The 20,692-nt window shown below is 44.8% G+C and overlaps 1 protein-coding gene across 1 annotated transcript in view; it reads right to left on the reverse strand.

Moving 5' to 3' along the window:
- Positions 1-250: 250 nt before the first annotated feature.
- LOC121584482 (phosphatidate cytidylyltransferase 1) overlaps positions 251-20,692 on the reverse strand; it is a 91,616-nt gene continuing 71,174 nt past the window's right edge. The window contains exons 6-13 of the mRNA XM_041900376.2: positions 15,039-15,097; positions 13,629-13,711; positions 10,196-10,283; positions 7,531-7,599; positions 7,226-7,378; positions 5,993-6,112; positions 4,617-4,720; positions 251-2,092 (exon numbers count right to left, since the gene is read on the reverse strand). Coding sequence (XP_041756310.1) covers positions 1,957-2,092; positions 4,617-4,720; positions 5,993-6,112; positions 7,226-7,378; positions 7,531-7,599; positions 10,196-10,283; positions 13,629-13,711; positions 15,039-15,097 — 812 coding nt within the window. The 3' untranslated portion in view covers positions 251-1,956. The remainder of the gene's footprint in view (positions 2,093-4,616; positions 4,721-5,992; positions 6,113-7,225; positions 7,379-7,530; positions 7,600-10,195; positions 10,284-13,628; positions 13,712-15,038; positions 15,098-20,692) is intronic.

Genomic DNA, 20,692 nt, shown 5'->3' on the forward strand with positions numbered 1-20,692 from the left:
GGGGTATGGTAGTAGGTGCCAGGCGCACCGGTTTGTGTCAAGAACTGCAACGCTGCTGGGTTTTTCCACGCTCAACAGTTTCCCGTGTGCATCAAGAACGGTCCACCACCCAAAAGGACATCCAGCCAACTTGACACAACTGTGGGAAGCGTTGGACATGGGCCAGCATCCCCTGTGAAACGCTTGACACCTTGCAGAGTCCATGCCCCGACGAATTGGGGCTGTTCTGAGGGCAAAATGGGGTGCAACTCAATATTAGGAAGGTGTTCCTAATGTTTTATACACTCAGTGTAAGTATATATAGGTATCTGTCTATCTATCTATCCTTATCCCCCAGCTAGCTACCTATTCAACCCCATAGCTTCTATCTATCTATCTATCTATCTATCTATCTATCTATCCTTATCCCCCAGCTAGCTACCTATTCAACCCCATAGCTTGTTCATGCTATTGCTACAAATGATTATTAACACCCCATTGAATAGTTTTGTTTGAAAATATGACTATCATATAATAGTATCTTTTGACAAGTCACAGATCTTATATTAGGTATTTTGTTCAGCTAAATATATGATGTATTCTATGTACAGTAATACATTGGACATAAGTGCACATGTGCTGGTTGCTATAGTTACTGGGTTTGTTTAGTGTCTACATCCATGCCAATGCACAAGCTCCATCTATGTATAGGGCGAGGTCAACTGCCAATCCCTACAGTAGGTATATCTAGAACCTAAAACTAGTTCATAGGAAAAAAACGGCTTTTTCTAGCAGTAATGAACGATAGAACTTAGAAACATGCTTCATGTTTTTCGATCGTATCATAAAAAAAATACTTCTACATTAAGTGAAGTGAAGACCATTATCTCTGATAGACAGATCATACTAACGGCCATGCCCAAGTCCAGTGTATTTTAGTATCTTGAAAACATGTTGGAGCAGCTTATATACAAAAACACACTTCTGTCCTCTGGGTCGTATTCACACCGTAGCACTACGCAACGGAAAGTAAAAAGAGGCTTTTCTTATTGGACAAATTCAGGTCGGTCCCTCCCTGTTTCGGTCCGTTTTCCTCCGTTTGGAGTCTAGTGAATAAGACCCTGCTGTTGCTCCAACCACATACAACACCAAGACAGTAACCCAGGATATGCTGGTAACCTGGTATTGTAAGCTTTACCACGTCTCTTTCTTCGGGTCAGCTAAAATCAGTGCAATATTCTCCATACATCCACAGGGAAACCGCCAGTCAGCCAGCCAGCAAGCCAGCCAGCCAGCCAGCCAGCCATCAGTCACCCACTGTCCCCTACAGTATGTTATGAAACAAACCATCTGTGTGCTTAGTTAGGATCCATTTTGTTTAGGAAGACATTCTGTTTCTTCAGAGCAACGCAGCCTTTAGTCTTTAGCTAGCTAGCTTGTCAGCATAACAGTTGGTTGATGCTGCTGCTAGCTAGCTTGATAGCATAACGGTCGGCTGATGCTGCTAGCTAGCATAACGGTCGGTTGATGCTGCTGCTAGCTAGCTTGGTAGCATAACGGTCGGCTGATGCTGCTAGCTAGCATAACGGTCGGCTGATGCTGCTAGCTAGCATAACGGTCGGCTGAAGCAGTTTGTCAGTTTGTTTGTGTAGTTAGGTACTCAGGTACTCATGCAGGTCCCAGTGGTAGCTATGACAGTCTGAACGTGTTGTTGTTGCTGCTGTTATTGGTAACTCCTTGATGATGGGAGCAACACCTTAGTTCACATTAATGACTGGTAAAAAACAACAACAACAAAAAACAGACGCTGGGCAGATGAGTGTCTGGAAGAAGGTGCAAGCCACACACACACAAGCAGCCAAAGACAATTTCTCTCAGACACACACACGCGCACGCACACACACACAGCCAAACTCTTCCTCTCTCTCTCACACACACACACACACACACACATTATCCTCCTCTTGCATGTGTGTTCTACAAGGCATCCGTGGCAGCAGGGGGCAGTATTCCCCTGTCTCTGAGGCGGTCTCTCATGGTGTAGAAGATAGTCAGCTGCTGCTCTGGCTGCAGGACCAACAGCTGCTGTAACACCTTGCTGGGGTTGGGACCTCTGGAAGACAGACGTCACATTAACATTAACATAACATAACCAGCTGCTGGGGTTGGGACCTCTGGAAGACAGACGTCACATCAACATTACATATTATAACATTACATAACCAGCTGCTGGGGTTGGGACCTCTGGAAGACAGACGTCACATTAACATTAACATAACATCAACATTACATAACCAGCTGCTGGGGTTGGGACCTCTGGAAGACAGACGTCACATTAACATTAACATAACATCAGGACATTACATAACCAGCTGCTGGGGTTGGGACCTCTGGAAGACAGACACACATCAACATTACATATTATAACATTACATAACCAGCTGCTGGGGTTGGGACCTCTGGCCTGGAATATGGATACACAGGATAGGTTCAGCCATAATGCATCACTAATTACCCCAAACCTATTATCAAACCACAGGACAGGCTCAGCCATAATACATCACTAATTACCCCAAACCTATTATCAAACCACAGGACAGGCTCAGCCATAATACATCACTAATTACCCCAAACCTATTATCAAACCACAGGACAGGCTCAGCCATAATACATCACTAATTACCCCAAACCTATTATCAAACCACAGGACAGGCTCAGCCATAATACATCACTAATTACCCCAAACCTATTATCAAACCACAGGACAGGCTCAGCCATAATACATCACTAATTACCCCAAACCTATTATCAAACCACAGGACAGGCTCAGCCATAATACATCACTAATTACCCCAAACCTATTATCAAACCACAGGACAGGCTCAGCCATAATACATCACTAATTACCCCAAACCTATTATCAAACCACAGGACAGGCTCAGCCATAATACATCACTAATTACCCCAAACCTATTATCAAACCACAGGACAGGCTCAGCCATAATACATCACTAATTACCCCAAACCTATTATCAAACCACAGGACAGGCTCAGCCATAATACATCACTAATTACCCCAAACCTATTATCAAACCACAGGACAGGCTCAGCCATAATACATAACTAACTACCATTAACCTGTCATTAAAACCACAAGACAGTCATCATCATTGTTAACATATTACTGGGGTTGGGATCCCTGGAAAAGATAAAAACACACCATAGTCAAAACTCCAGTCATCAACACACCATCTCATATTAGATACAGAAGGTCTTTCACAATCCTATTTTTATGGCTGGCCACCATCGCTCTCCATCTGGCCATCAGATAGACGGCAGCCCCTTATCTACAGCAAACAGCTTGGAGGCGGACATCTTATCCAACTGCTGAGACAGTTATTAAACGGGGCTACATCCATTTGAAACTGATGACATTTAACCATTAAAATGCCTCTTGATCAAGAACCCAAATATAAGCTTGTTTTACTCCAATGTTTGTCAACAAAGTAAAATGTAAACAAAGTAAAATGTAAACAAACACAATATAGCCTCAAAAACATGGTTAAACCCTAGAGCTGGTCCATACGGACCACTTATTGCAGGCATTTTGCTGATATTGTTAATTTAGATAAGTAGCCTATACTAGAGAAATGTGAAGTTTCAAATGAAATAAGTTTGCAAATATGGGTGATTGTTAATGGGACAATTAATGTCTCCAACCATCAAACTAGTAGTAGTTTAAAGGAGAAAAAAAAAAAAGTATCATTCTATTTATCGTTATCACGTAGATTCAGTCAATTTATCGGCATATGGATTTTTGTCCCAAAAAACTATAATTTTGATGTCATGGATGGTCAGTCCTTGCATCCATAACTCTGACTATGAATTGGCGAGTGGTTACATTTCTTCAGCCCCGTCCCTCAGCTTTTTACTGAATCGAGGAGAACGTTTTGTTATTGTTTTGACTGCTAATTGCCCCTTTAAATGAACAGTTGGTACCTATTGATTATCCATACCTGATAAAAGCTGATGTAAACTGACTATATAAACTATGGAAATTTTGTTAATGTCACGACCATTACCTGATGAAGCTGGCTATGTTAAAACCACGACCCTTACCTGATGAAGCTGGCTATGTTAATACCACGACCCTTACCTGATGAAGCTGGCTATGTTAATACCACGACCCTTACCTGATGAAGCTGGCTATGTTAATACCACGACCCTTACCTGATGAAGCTGGCTATGTTAATACCACGACCCTTACCTGATGAAGCTGGCTATGTTAAAACCACGACCCTTACCTGATGAAGCTGGCTATGTTAATACCACGACCATTACCTGATGAAGCTGGCTATGTTAAAACCACGACCCTTACCTGATGAAGCTGGCTATGTTAAAACCACGACCCTTACCTGATGAAGCTGGCTATGTTAATGTCACGACCCTTACCTGATGAAGCTGGCTATGTTAATACCACAACCATTACCTGATGAAGCTGGCTATGTTAATACCACTACCATTACCTGATGAAGCTGGCTATGTTAATACCACGACCCTTACCTGATGAAGCTGGCTATGTTAATACCACGACCCTTACCTGATGAAGCTGGCTATGTTAATGTCACGACCCTTACCTGATGAAGCTGGCTATGTAAACGTGAGTGAAGGTAGCCATCAGATACTGACAGTCGAAGCGATCCATGATGCCCCCGTGACCAGGGATGGTGTCTGCAAAGTCCTGACAGGAGAGAGAGAGAGAGAAGTTATTACTAGGGTTGGGCGGTATACCGTATATACTAGGGTATTTGGAAATACCCACAAGATGGTTTTTCAATACCGTTGAAACTATTTCTTTGAAGTTTTCGATACATTTGAATATTTGTAGCTACTTGAGCAATACGCTAGAGGAGATAAAGCAAGTCGCGTTCTTCATTTCACCTGTCACATTACTTTTCATTATGAAGCTTACCGTAGTTCCCCAGAACAGCAGCCAGTCACTGTGTTCATTGTAACGAGCACAATGGGAGAAAGGGGGAGTCCAAAGCGTTGAGTCTCTCTCTCTGTTGTACGGCGCACATGAGGTGATGAAGTATGCACTTGTGTGCAATTCACTACTAAATGTTTGCTATCAGATATCTTTATAAACTGTCTAAGGTGTGCTATACACTCTCCAGCTGTGAATTTGGTTACTTGTTAGTTAGCTATGTAAGTGGCTGAATTAATGAGGAGAAGTGGTGTTAGCTTTCTGCCGTGTTTGAGAAGTCAAAGCGCTCTGGATGAGTTATCTGTACAGCTGCCATTTTGTGCCTGTGCTTCCTACTAGCGTTGTTTTCCCTCCTCCGTTCTTCTCCATGTAAACATGTCTGCTCTTCCTTCAGACAAGCATGCATCGCAACGTTGTTCATTTGCACAATTTCTCTCATTCACTTTCACTTGTAAATGTCCACACTCACCAAAAATGGTTACTAGCTATACTTGTATAACTTTATGAGCTGGATTTGACTGTCTGCAATTAGTTTGTTCATTTTCGCTTGTTAGCATTTAGCTAAAAGCGTCCATGACAATTCGCTATTACTTGCGCTAATTTTGTTAGCATTCTGGTAATCGACTCCCATTGGGCTTTTTTCTGCGCATTTAGCGCCCGCTAGCGTACTACGCTGGAAATACCGTAAATCCCGGGAAGGCAGAAGAACAGTACGTCAGTATGACAATCTGGATACCGCACAAGACTAGTTACAGAGAAATCACTGATTGTGTCTTTTAAGGTATCCATGGAAATCATCCTACACAAATATTCAGACAAATAAACAAGCATAGCCAAGCGAGGCCTGTGTGTAGTCCCCTGTAGCTCAGTTGGTAGAGCATGGCGCCTTGCAACGCCAGGGTTGTGGGTTCGATTCCCACTAGGGGCCAGTATGAAACTCACTAACTGTAAGTCGCTCTGGATAAGAGCGTCTGCTAAAATGACTAAAATGTAAAAAAATTTGTGTGCGCATGTCTCTGTTCTCACTTTTATCTTGAATGCTCGTTTGAATCCGCTGGCGAAGAATCCTCCAAAGGGACCAATCAGAGAGCCGAAGGTGGAGAGCGCCACGCTGTGGATCTGGAATGGGTACAGGTTCACCGTTTTCTGTAGAGACGTAGACACACACACACACACACAGAGACACAGAGACACACACAGAGACACAGAGACACAGAGACACAGAGACACACAGAGACACACAGAGACACACAGAGACACACAGAGACACACACACACACACACAGAGACACACACACAAAATTTAGCGCTTTCCCTTGGATTCATTGAAACAAGCACCACTATTTAGTTGGAACCAGCTAGTTAGTTGGAACCAGCTAGTTAGTTGGAACCATCTAGTTAGTAAATGTTTGAACAACATGTAGTAAAATACAACTGAGCATTGATCATGTCTAGTCTCTCCGACTTCCATTCTCGCCAGACCAGTAACTAAGGCTGCGTTTACACAGGCATCACAATTCGGATCTTTTTCCACTAATTGGTCTTTTGACCAATCAGATCAGCTCTTTTGCCCAGAATTGGTCTTCCTGTGTAAACGCAGCCTAAGAACACAAAAGTCTGCCTATAAGTGTCTAAGCCATCCAGGACCACATGAAAGCCATCCCAGGACCACATGAAAGCCATCCCAGGACCACATGAAAGCCATCCCAGGACCACATGAAAGCCATCCCAGGACCACATGAAAGCCATCCCAGGACCACATGAAAGCCATCCCAGGACCACATGAAAGCCATCCCAGGACCACATGAAAGCCATCCCAGGACCACATGAAAGCCATCCCGGACCACATGAAAGCCATCCCAGGACCACATGAAAGCCATCCCAGGACCACATGAAAGCCATCCAGGACCACATGAAAGCCATCCAGGACCACATGAAAGCCATATTTTGAATTATTTTTCACTACTTGTCAGAGCAGGTGAGGGCAGGACTGAAGTGATTTAACAATGAGATAGAATAAAGCATTCAACCTAGAGGTGCTGCCCTTCTCCTACGACCAGATGACCTTTCACCCTGGTGGCTAAAGCCCCAAAACGTTCCCAAATGTCACTGCTTTGCCCAGTTAGAGGATTTCTGGGACCAGCAGAGAATAAGCTGCGAGGGAATCCTCCAAACAGGAATTCTTCAGACAGGATTTCTGGAAAAAACAGGGAATTTTGGGAAAGTTTCTGGAAATGTGCAACCATAAGGTCCCCTTACCCATCTGAGGATGCTCTGGACAGCGAAGGGCAATGTGTACTCGTGCATCACGAAGATGTCTGAGGGTTCACACTCCGCAGTGAAACGATTGGTCTCACTGTTGTATTCCGCGGGACAGACAAAGTACCGGAACTGAGCTAGCAGGTAGGCCAGCTAACAGGAGAGAAGAAAACCAGCAGGCATCATCAATAAGGGGCCGATTACTTAGCATACTATTACCACGTTGTTACACTTTATACCGCGCTGTAATGTAAAGTAATACCACTGTCATAGTAACTTTATTTTACTGTAGTATATTTACTCACTATGAATCCAAAGACCAGGGTTCCAAAGAATCCTCCTATGAATCCCTCCCACGTCTTCTTGGGAGACAGCTGTAATAAATAACAATATTAATACATTTAATTTGTAACGCAATGTTATGACAATTATTTGATTTCTTTTGTATGGAGGTCTTTTTCAATTCATTTATTGATTTTAATGGCAATTCCACTTCCTGAACTGAGTGAACAGGAAACTGAATTGAGCGTCGAGTATCGACGGATACAGGAACAGAGGCCATCTTTCACACAGGGATGACAGTGTTTCACACTAGGGGTGTGACAAATGGACGATTTTTCTTAAGATTTAAAATGATTTTTAAAGATGGATTTTCCATTAAAACGATAAGAAAATAAAAAAATCATAAAATGCCCGCGGAGATAGAAAATTGTATAATTTATGCTGCTGGTGCTCCTGCTTTTCACCAGAGTGGCGCGTGTAGCTTGCTGTTGTCGTCCAATCACAAGTCATCAAACCAGCACTAGACTACAGTCAGAGCTTCCCTGTGGCTAGCTATTAGGAGATATCTAGGCTAATCAATGGAAGATGGAATTAACATGACAGAACTACAAGTTAAAGAAGGACAGGCTACAACATATGTAGGGTTTCGGAAGGGGAGAACGCGCACAGTTGAAGATATGTAGTCTCAATTAGCTTAGCTAACGTTAGCTGGCTAGCTTCTCTCGGTTTGATGCAGTCAAGACAGGGACTATGTACACTGAACAAAAATATAAATGCAACATGTAAAGTGTTGGTTCCATGTTTCATGAGCTGAATTAAAAAGATCCCAGACATTTTTCACACATAAAAAGCTTATTTCTCTCACATTTTGTGCACACATTTTACATCCCTGTTAGTGAGCATTTCTCCTTTGCCAAGATAATCCATCCACCTGACAGGTGTGGCATATCAAGAAGCTGATTAAACAACATGATCATTACACAGGTGCACCTTGTGCTGGGGACAATAAAAGGACACTCTAAAATGTGCAGTTTTGTCACACAACACAATGCCACAAATGTCTCAGGTTTTGAGGGAGCGTGCCACTGGCATGCTGACTGCAGGAATGTCCAACAGCGCTGTTGCCAGAGAATTGAATGTTCATTTCTCTACCATAAGGCGCCTCACTTTAGAGAATTTGGCAGTACGTCCAACCGGCATCACAACCGCAGACCACAGGTAACCACGCCAGCCCAGGAACTCCACATCCTGCTTCTTCACCTGCGGGATCGTCTGAGACCAGCCACCCGGACAGCTGATGAAACTGTGGGTTTGCACAACCGACAACTGCATCTCTCCCCCTCCGTCCATTAACAGCTCCGGTTATTTCTGCCACTGGTGAGGGGTTGGTGTGTGTGTGAGATGGGAGCAAGCGGATGGAGGGAGAGAGATTCAATTGGGCTACAGCCAAGAGTCGGTAACTTGTAGCAGCTACAATATTCATCATCAACTCATAAGTGCCGGTCTTGAATGGAGTAACCTACAGAAGCTAGCTAGCTAGGCTACTTGGCTAACGTTACATGCTGCACTTTCTCCCCCCTCCTCGTTGTAGCCTACTCCTGATCATTTCGCTTTGAATTTTGTGATTTTATTCCATCTTGCATTGTATTAGTGAACTCACTCGACCTGCTACACACGGAACCTCTGACTGTAAAGTCAGTCACTTTGATTGGCCAACACACTGTAAAGAACAAGCTACGTGCGTCAAGGTACCAGCCTTTTTTAAATGGGGCACACGTCATACAAAACTATATTGAAAAGTTTGTTGTTTTTATTAAATTAAATCATTTGAAATGTCATGGTATATCCTTGTATAGCAATGTCACATGGATATATTTTCATTTAGAAAAATTAAAGTGTTAAAATAGGCCTACATTTATAGATCTACTGGTGCCTGGAAAACATCCCCCAGAATCACCGCCACCAGCCTGTACCGTTGACACCAGGCAGGACGTGGCCATGGACTCATGCTGCTTACGCCAAATCCTGACTCTGCCATCAGCATGACGCAACAGGACATGGGATTCGTCGGCCCGGGGGATGTTTTCTCACTCCTCAATGGTCCAGTGGTGGTGATGGCGTGCCCACTGGAGCCGCTTCTTCTTGTTTTTACCTGATAGGAGTGGAACCCGGTGTGGTCGTCTGCTGCAATAGCCCGTCCGTGACAAGGACCGACGAGTTGTGCGTTCCCGAGATGCCGTTCTGCACACCACTGTTGTACTGCGCCGTTATTTGTGTGTTTGTGGCCCGCCTGTCAGCTTGCACCATTCTTGCCATTGTCCTTTGACCTCTCATCAACAAGCTGTTCTCACCCACAGGACTGCCGATGACTGGATGTTTTGCGTATCATTCTTGGTAAAACCCTAGACACTGTTGTGCGTGAAAAGCCCAGGAAGCCGGACGTTTCTGAGATACTGGAACTAGCGCGCCTGGCACCGACAATCATACCACGCTCAAAGTCTCTTGTTTTGCCCATTCTAACCTTTGCCCGTTCTAACGTTCAATTGAACAGTAACTGAATGCCTCGATGCCCGTCCGTCCGTTTTATATAGCAAGCCACGGCCATGTGACTCACTGTCTGTAGGAGCGATCAATTCTGGTGAACTGGCCACTGAGTGTATAATATAATACAATATACAGTAAATGTACCTTAATGAGTGGTGTTCTGCCAAAGAAGAAACCAAACAGGTAGGCCATGATGTCATTGCAGATCACTATGGAGACAGGGACGAGGAACCTGGAAAACAACGTTCAAACAATGCTAACAAATGTCAACTCCGACCTTACGTTATCTTTACATTTGAACAACGAGCATCTTTACCGTTTACAAATATTGTTTTACAAAATACAGTTTGAATACAGAGCATGAGGAGCACCTCTGTATTTGGGCTCAGCGCTGACTACCACAGGGCTCAGAGCTGACTACCACAGGACTCAGAGCTGACTACCACAGGGCTCAGGGCTGACTACCACAGGGCTCAGGGCTGACTACCACAGGGCTCAGGGCTGACTACCACAGGGCTCAGGGCTGACTACCACAGGGCTCAGGGCTGACTACCACAGGGCTCAGAGCTGACTACCACAGGGCTCAGAGCTGACTACCATAGGGTTCAGAGCTGACTACAATAGGGTTCAGAGCTGACTACCATAGGACTCAGAGCTGACTACCATAGGACTCAGAGCTGACTACCACAGGACTCAGGGCTGACTACCACAGGGCTCAGAGCTGACTACCACAGGACTCAGAGCTGACTACCACAGGACTCAGGGCTGACTACCACAGGGCTCAGAGCTGACTACCATAGGGCTCAGAGCTGACTACCATAGGGTTCAGAGCTGACTACCATAGGACTCAGGGCTGACTACCACAGGGCTCAGAGCTGACTACCGTAGGGTTCAGAGCTGACTACCATAGGGTTCAGGGCTGACTACCATAGGGTTCAGGGCTGACTACCATAGGGTTCAGAGCTGACTACCACAGGGCTCAGAGCTGACTACCGTAGGGTTCAGGGCTGACTACCATAGGGTTCAGGGCTGACTACCATAGGGTTCAGGGCTGACTACCATAGGGTTCAGAGCTGACTACCATAGGGTTCAGAGCTGACTACCATAGGGTTCAGGGCTGACTACCATAGGAGTCAGGGCTGACTACCTGATAGATTAATTTGTATTTTAAGAATAATGACTAAAGGATTTCACCCCAAATACAGTATAAATGTGTGAACGGTGTTAAGAGTTATAATGTAGTGTCAACCCACTAACAGAGGGGGAGGAGTTAGAAACCGCTGAGAAAGCATTCCAGGGTGAAGGGGACTGAGGAGCTGTTTAAAGGTGGGCGGAGCAAAGTGCCTTTGTGTGTCAAGGGGTATAAAGGCTGTGTATGTATTTTTTGGCGCCAGAGCTCTCCATGATTAAAAATACAGATCATTCTTGCTGGTTGTGGACCTTGAATCATTTATGATTAAAACCAGAGCCTTACAACCCCTGGTAATGATTCAAGCTTAGGTTGAATTAGAGATAGAAATTCTCGTGACACTACCATAGGGTTCAGAGCTGACTACCATAATATTATTACTATAGCTGGTGCACTGAAGACGAGACAGGTCTGGGTGCGTTGTTTCATTTCTTACCAGATCATTTCTTACCAGATCATTGGACATACTGTTTACATTAATACACAAGGTGAAATCAGACTACTACAGTATCAGTGGAGAGGAGAGGAGAGAAACAACAGGTTTCTCAGGGACAGGTATCTGGGCGTGTCGTGTTTCAGGGACAGGTATCTGGGCGTGTCGTGTTTCAGGGACAGGTATCTGGGCGTGTCGTGTTTCAGGGACAGGTATCTGGGCGTGTCGTGTTTCAGGGACAGGTATCTGGGCGTGTCGTGTTTCAGGGACAGGTATCTGGGCGTGTCGTGTTTCAGGGACAGGTATCTGGGCGTGTCGTGTTTCAGGGACAGGTATCTGGGCGTGTCGTGTTTCAGGGACAGGTATCTGGGCGTGTCGTGTTTCAGGGACAGGTATCTGGGCGTGTCGTGTTTCAGGGACAGGTATCTGGGCGTGTCGTGGTTTCAGGGACAGGTATCTGGGCGGGTCGTGTTTCAGGGACAGGTATCTGGGCGCGTCGTGTTTCAGGGACAGGTATCTGGGCGCGTCGTGTTTCAGGGACAGGTATCTGGGCGCGTCGTGTTTCAGGGACAGGTATCTGGGCGCGTCGTGTTTCAGGGACAGGTATCTGGGCGTGTCGTGTTTCAGGGACAGGTATCTGGGCGCGTCGTGTTTCAGGGACAGGTATCTGGGCGCGTCGTGTTTCAGGGACAGGTATCTGGGCGTGTCGTGTTTTCAGGGACAGGTATCTGGGCGCGTCGTGTTTCAGGGACAGGTATCTGGGCGCGTCGTGTTTCAGGGACAGGTATCTGGGCGCGTCGTGTTTCAGGGACAGGTATCTGGGCGCGTCGTGTTTCAGGGACAGGTATCTGGGCGCGTCGTGTTTCAGGGACAGGTATCTGGGCGCGTCGTGTTTCAGGGACAGGTATCTGGGCGTGTCGTGTTTCAGGGACAGGTATCTGGGCGTGTCGTGTTTCAGGGACAGGTATCTGGGCGTGTCGTGTTTCAGGGACAGGTATCTGGGGCGTGTCGTGTTTCAGGGACAGGTATCTGGGCGTGTCGTGTTTCAGGGACAGGTATCTGGGCGTGTCGTGTTTCAGGGACAGGTATCTGGGCGTGTCGTGTTTCAGGGACAGGTATCTGGGCGCGTCGTGTTTCAGGGACAGGTATCTGGGCGCGTCGTGTTTCAGGGACAGGTATCTGGGCGCGTCGTGTTTCAGGGACAGGTATCTGGGCGCGTCGTGTTTCAGGGACAGGTATCTGGGCGTGTCGTGTTTCAGGGACAGGTATCTGGGCGTGTCGTGTTTCAGGGACAGGTATCTGGGCGTGTCGTGTTTCAGGGACAGGTATCTGGGCGTGTCGTGTTTCAGGGACAGGTATCTGGGCGTGTCGTGTTTCAGGGACAGGTATCTGGGCGTGTCGTGTTTCAGGGACAGGTATCTGGGCGTGTCGTGTTTCAGGGACAGGTATCTGGGCGTGTCGTGTTTCAGGGACAGGTATCTGGGCGTGTCGTGTTTCAGGGACAGGTATCTGGGCGTGTCGTGTTTCAGGGACAGGTATCTGGGCGTGTCGTGTTTCAGGGACAGGTATCTGGGCGTGTCGTGTTTCAGGGACAGGTATCTGGGCGTGTCGTGTTTCAGGGACAGGTATCTGGGCGTGTCGTGTTTCAGGGACAGGTATCTGGGCGTGTCGTGTTTCAGGGACAGGTATCTGGGCGTGTCGTGTTTCAGGGACAGGTATCTGGGCGTGTCGTGTTTCAGGGACAGGTATCTGGGCGTGTCGTGTTTCAGGGACAGGTATCTGGGCGTGTCGTGGTTTCAGGGACAGGTATCTGGGCGTGTCGTGTTTCAGGGACAGGTATCTGGGCGTGTCGTGTTTCAGGGACAGGTATCTGGGCGTGTCGTGTTTCAGGGACAGGTATCTGGGCGTGTCGTGTTTGCTTTCCTACCAGAACACTGATACTGTGTGTTTCTTACCAGATCATTCCTTCAAACAGGTTCTGAATGACCAGGTGAGACTGAGTCACCACTATCAGCAGGGTTACATGGGTCCACGCAAACTGGAGGGGCAAACCACACACACACACACACACACACACACACACACACACACAGTTAGCAGTGGGGAATGTAGCCTGACCACTCACAATAACAATGTTGGTAGGTAGAATGCAGAGATAGGCAGACAAGCTACAGATATAGAAATACAGTCTCTAGATAGGCAGACAGGCTACAGATATAGAAATACAGTCTAGATAGGCAGACAGGCTACAGATATAGAAATACAGTCTAGATAGGCAGACAGGCTACAGATATAGAAATACAGTCTCTAGATAGGCAGACAGGCTACAGATATAGAAATACAGTCTCTAGATAGGCAGACAGGCTACAGATATAGTCTCTAGATAGGCAGACAGGCTACAGATATAGAAACACAGTCTCTAGATAGGCAGACAGGCTACAGATATAGAAATACAGTCTCTAGATAGGCAATGCTGTCACTCCACACACCACTACACCCACTGACATCTACGACACAAAGCGAAGGCTGATAAAGATGGCTTTAACACAGCACTCTAGTGTATGTGGTCCTCTGTAGCTCAGCTGGTAGAGCACGGCGCTTGTAACGCCAAGGTAGTGGGTTCGATCCCCGGGACCACCCATACACAAAAATGTATGCACGCATGACTGTAAGTCGCTTTGGATAAAAGCGTCTGCTAAATGGCATATTATTATTATTATTATTATTATGTCTATCTGGCTGGCCTGAAACTACACCCCATGTGGTGCTCTACTTTTTCATCTAGAAAGAGCTGTCAAATGTATTCATCATTTCACTACGCAGTGCTCTACCTTTTACTCAAAAGGTCAAAAACAGATGCAGTACATAGGGAATAGAGTGCCAGTAGTGCCTGTAGACTGTGATGGAGTACGCAGTACGCAGTACGCCGTATAGCAGGGTTCCCCAATAGCAGGGGGTTATCCAAGTTCTGGATATAAAATACTAAAATCACCAGGAAATCAGCTCAAAGTGATTTTAAATTTAGGAAATCTGTTCCCAAGTACTCCCACACACAAAGAGGCATATGTGATCGTATCCCAATGTAATCGACGTTTGAAATGATTCTAGGTTTTTTTTGTGTCAAATACTAATCTCTGTTTGGGATTCTTGCGGGTCAATTTGCACTGTACAAATGATTGAACACCATGTTCCCCCTGACCATCCGTGGCTGAATGTAGTTGGGGAGCCCAGCTGTATTGTGTGGTGTGCAGAGTGACAGGATGGTGGTGTTGCCAGGGTTACTGCAGTGACAGGATGGTGGTGTTGCCAGGGTTACTGCAGTGACAGGATGGTGGTGTTGCCAGGGTTACTTGGCTCATACACACCATATAAAACTGCAGGCGATAATGTTTCTTCACTAAACTCAGAACAAACATGCAGAAACCTGTGAAAAGAAAGAAGAGGAACAACATCATCATCATTATCATCATCATCATCCATATGCCCACACGTATCTAGACTGATACCATACAGGAACCAATACGTGTAAGTTTGAAACGATTCAGTGAATCAATGCGATGCACTAACATTTGTTGCAATAAACATATTCCTTTTCCCTTCTAAGTTTAAATCTGTTGTTGATGGCGCTCATGAGCTGGATCTGTCAGAGATATAGATCAATGACTCCACAGTTACATGCAGTTCGGCACTGAAAGAGAGGACGCATCAATTGTCACAAAATATATATTTTTCAGAAGATAGAAATAATGTAATATGAGCCAATAATGCTGGTGAACCAGCGTTAAGTAACGTCCAAAATCGGCTTCCTGACCAATACATGCTTTTTTTGGTTTTTTATCAGTTTGGGATCCGCGGACCGATGCTCCCGCATCTTAAACATTTGAATCAGGGGACCGATGCGTATCGGGTGAATCGTTACATCCTTAGCTATCAACCAATTAGTCAATGTATAAGGCCTGATAGTAACAGTGAGAGGGTGTTTGTAGTCACATGACATTCCCTGCTCTATTGAATGAACGCGACGTCTTATTTTCAAACATTGTTCTTTTAAAGCTGGAATACTTAAATTGGTCAAACTGTCCATTTGGGATAGTACAACAACAAAGAAGTTACTAACAACAAACACTATTTTGTTCCCTCGGACATCATCGCTTGCTAAATGTATTTTAGCAAAATGCCATAGACTCCTCTTCTCCGTTTAATCAACAAAAACTAAATAATTATAATAGAAGGTCCTGTGGTGAACAGTGGTGCTGTTTCCCTCAAATGCCAATTCATTATTTTACACAACGAACAACGCAACCTCAGAAAACAAACTCCATTGGATTGATTGAAGACCTATAGATTTGTAGCCCGGTCCCAGATCTGTTTGTGCGTTCTTGCTAAACTCATATTGCCAATATCAAGCTGAGTTGTCAAGACAGCACAAACAGATGTGGGACCAGGCTAATAGACCTCCATTTGTGACCGACCGGCTTGATTCGGTCTTATGTAGCAAAATGTGATTTTTTTTTTTTTTTTACATTGGATAAAAGTAGAGACTCAGAGCTAGAAAATTGTATATCATACACTACAGTTGAGGAACAATGGGAAAGTAATTCTGTTTTGAAAGTTGATAAACTTGTAACGTCACGTTTGAGAAAATGGCCTTTGAATGTTTTGGTACCTAGTGGAGAGCCTTTCTTTGTCCCATTCAGCATCGCTCACACCCTCCTTAAGCCTTAGCCCCACCCATCTCTTTAAGGGTTGATCCGAGCATTCTGTCCTAACAACAGTAAAGCACCCAAGCTAACTGGCTAACATTGGCTAGCTTGCTAGCTACTTCCAGACACAAATCAGAGAACATCTCACTCTGACCATTTTACTCGCCCTAGCAGAGCTGGTTAGGCTGTTTTCATGTTCTCCAGAGCGTTGGTGACTGCAACTGTGATGCTGGCAACAATTTACGCTTTTTTGCCAACGTTTACCGACACCAGCCATATTCAACGGGTGTTGATTGTTCGTAAATTCGTCAGTTATTCTGCGTTCTGGCCCACTCAGACGAGAGCGCTCTGAAATCGGAGTAGATAGCCAGAGCAAATTTACCAGCTACATCTATCAACAGTTGTCGCATTGACATCATGAACATTCTATTGAAATGGTTACTTGCATAGTGGAGTCTTTTGTTAAGACATGTAGCTAGCTAGCTAAACAATGAACCATAATCCCAACTCATAACGTTACTACCCTGCATTAATCTGCAGGTAGCTAACCAACCAGGTTCAATTTTAGCTAGCTAGCTAACATTAGGCTATAACTAACAAAGCAAATGGCTCTGAGATACGAATAATATTATTACACAGATCACACACATATAACGTTAGCTAGCTGATCTAACAACAGCAGTCAAGCACCCAAGCTAACTGGCTAACGTTGACCCAAGCTAACTGGCTAACGTTGACCCAAGCTAACTGGCTAACGTTGGCTAGCTCCTTCCAGACACAAATGAGAGAACAGCTCACTGACCATTTTACTCTCCCTATTGAAATGGATACTTGCATAGTGGAGTCTTTTGTTAAGACATGTAGCTAGCTAGCTAGCTAAACAATTAACCATAATCCCAACTCATGACGTTACTACCCTTCATGAATCTGCAGGTAGCTAACCAATCAGGTTCAATGTTAGCTTGCTAACATTTGGCTATAACTAGCAAAGCAAATGGCTCTGAGATACGAATAATATTACTACACAGATCATACACGTAATGTTAGCTAGCTTGCTAACAGTACACTTTAACTTGAAATGAAAACATCTGTCAAAATTAGAAACGTGTGATATCTGAAAATGTAACTAGCTAGACTATCTTACCCGTATACATCATGGATGGACGTTTCTCCCTTTCATGGATGCCATGGTTGCCCTTAGTTTGATTGAAGATGTAATCCGGAGACAGGTGTTTTCTCCATCTCCTTAGCTATCATACTCTAATTCCACTGGTTTCAAAACTCGTGGAGAGCAACACTTATGCAGTTCTACTACGCGATATCGTTTTTAAAAAGCAGCGTTAGACAGGATTACCTAGACATACTGACCAGCTCAAATAGACAGAAGCGTTCTATACGGCAGACCAATCCGAACTCATCTCTCGGCCTATCCAGCCCACTCATTATCTCAGCCAATCATGGCTAGCGTGAAGGTTGCTGTCTTTTTCTGTGGCTAAACCAACTAGGCTCATAATTTAACAATTGTATTCGTATTTACAGGTGGCATGCAATTTTGTTGTTAAGGCACATGAAAGTTCACATGTTCCAGAAGGCATTTCTGCCAAAAAATGAATTTGGTTTAAAATAAAAAAGTTAGTTCAAATGGCTCTCCTGTGAAGTAGTGACCCGCGACATACGCCTAGTTTCCTGAAACGAGTCACATATGGAGAAAAGAGAACACAAAGAAGGCTGTTGTATAAAACAATTACATCTTCAAACTAAGGGCAACCATGGCATTCGTGACAGAGGGAGAAGCGTAAGCGAGCCTAGCTAGCTACATCTTCAGATATTATACGATTCTAATTTTGTCAGAAAGTTACAAGTTACTGTTAGCTAGCTGGCTAACGTTAGCTGGCTTGCTCAAGTTACGTGTATGATCTATGTAGTAATATTATTCATATCTCAGAGCCATTTGCATTGCTAGTTACAGCCTAATGTTAACTAGCTAGCTAACATTGAACCTAGCTAGTTGGTTAGCTTTAGCTACCTGCAGATTCATGCAGGGTAGTAACATCATGAGTTGGGATTGTGGTTCATTGTTTAGCTAGCTAGCTAGATGTTTAAACAAAAGACTCCACTATGCAAGTAACCATTTCACTTTATCGTTTACACCTTCTGTATCCTGTGCATGTGACAAATAAACGTAGTGTGAGTTTACCAGAGACGGTAATGTGAAGAACAACACGACCTGCACCCAAGTCAAATTAGGATATAAAGTTAGGCCAACGAGACAGTGTCCAAGTTCTAAAATTCTCTGGTAGAATTCACTGCTTTTATTTCGTCACACTCACGAAATATGGTCATTATTTGAACTTGTTAGCTAGCTAGCTAACAAGCTAGAAATGAACCATTGTTTAGAAAGTTGCTTTTAGTCATCTGGTTTGCTAGATTGACCTATACTACATTCATTTTTAAAACGGATGGGTTTATTAGTGTTTAAAATCAAATTAAATGTTATTTGTCACTTGCACCGAATACAACAGGTGTAGACCTTACCGTGAAATGCTTACTTACAAGCCCTCAACCAACAATGTAGTTGTAAGAAAATAGAGTTTAAAAAATGTTACAAAATAAACTCAAGTAAAAAAAAATTAACAAATAAAATACAATTACATTAACACCTCTGCAACTGGATTCTTGACTTCCTGACTATTTTGCACAACCAGGCTTGCTGATGTCATGCAGCCTGTCGTTTTTGTGTTTATACTTTTTCATAACAATAACGACAAGTTTGATGTCGGACGACAATAGAATGTTCATGATGTCACTGCGACAACTGTCTACAGACATGTCGATAGACGAAGTATAAACCAGCCTTTAGTCTTGAGATCTTTGGTAATTTAGTTCACTACCGTACTCACTCTGTTCAGCACATGGCCTCACATGTGAATCCTTAAAGAGATGGGTGGTGCTAAGGCTTAAGAGGGTGTGAAACGATGCTGAATAGGTGCAGACAAAGAAGAGCTCTCCAATAGGTTTACCAAAACATTCAAGGGCCATTTTCTCAAAAGTGATGTTACAAGTTTATCTACTTTCAAAGCATAAATACTTTCCCATTGTTCCTCAACTGTAGTGTATGACAGTGTTTCCTCTGCGTTCATTTACGTGTGGCGCCACGGCAGAATCATTGCCGCTACACCAAAAGAAACATCCTATTTCTACCAAACATAGTTTCAATAAAGTTCAGTAAAGCACATTCGCTTTTCTTGGTAAATAGATCATCTGTCTGGGTTCAACACAGTTCTGAAGGTTATTTAGCTCTGTTAGCTGTGGCAGGCAGCCTGCAAACCAAGAAACACAGCTCGCCAGTGACCAGTGCGTGAGTGACCAGTGCTCGATACAGACGCTCTGCGGCGCAGAACAATTAACTTTAATCACTTCAGAATGCACTTGCGCGAGAAACGGCACGCCAGGGACCAGTGCAGTGCGCGAGTGACCAGTGCGCAATACAGAAGCTCTGCGGGGCGAAACACAATTCACTTGAATCACCTCAGAGTGCTCCCGCGTGAGAAACTGCAAGAAAAGGTACATTAGCTTGCTTGTTTGACTAACGTTAGCCGGGAGTGAGGTAGGGATGCATGAGGGACAGAATGGAGGAGAGGAGAGAGCCAGGAGGGGAGATGGAAGGAGAAAAGAGAGCAGAGTGGAACAGAGGAAAGGAGAGAGGAGAGCAGAGAGGAACAGAGGAGAGGAGAGAGGAGAGCAGAGGAACAGAGGAAAGGAGAGAGCCAGGAGGAGAGATGGAAGGAGAGAGAAGAGAAGGAGAAGAAAGAGGAGTAGATAAAAGGAGGAGGAGAGAGGAGAGAGGCCAAGTGCGCACCACCGGCAATCCAGATGGGCCCAAAGGCTTGAAATTGACAGACTGAAGCCGTGGCTATATAATATGCCACATGGTTCGTCAAATTTCCTTTAATTAGGCTAAGGGCTAAAAATGTTTATGCATATTTAGTCTGTACTAGTCTACAGCATTATGTGTTTATTTCTGAGCCAGGATAAACACCTTTAACCTTTAACCTGACCCTCCTCTCCAGGAAGTTGTTGCTAACGCCAGAGGATAACCTCCCGAGTGGCGCAGTGGTCTAAGGCACTGCATCGCAGTGCTAGCTGTGCCACTAGAGATCCTGGTTCGAATCCAGGCTCTGTCGTAGCCGGCCGCGACCGGGAGACCCATGGGGCGGCGCACAATTGGCCCAGCGTCATCCAGGGTAGGGGAGGGAATGGCCGGCAGGGATGTAGCTCAGTTGGTAGAGCATGGCGTTTGCAACGCCAGGGTTGTG

This window comes from Coregonus clupeaformis, chromosome 16 (genome assembly GCF_020615455.1).
Source record: "Coregonus clupeaformis isolate EN_2021a chromosome 16, ASM2061545v1, whole genome shotgun sequence".
Lineage (NCBI taxonomy): Eukaryota > Metazoa > Chordata > Actinopteri > Salmoniformes > Salmonidae > Coregonus > Coregonus clupeaformis.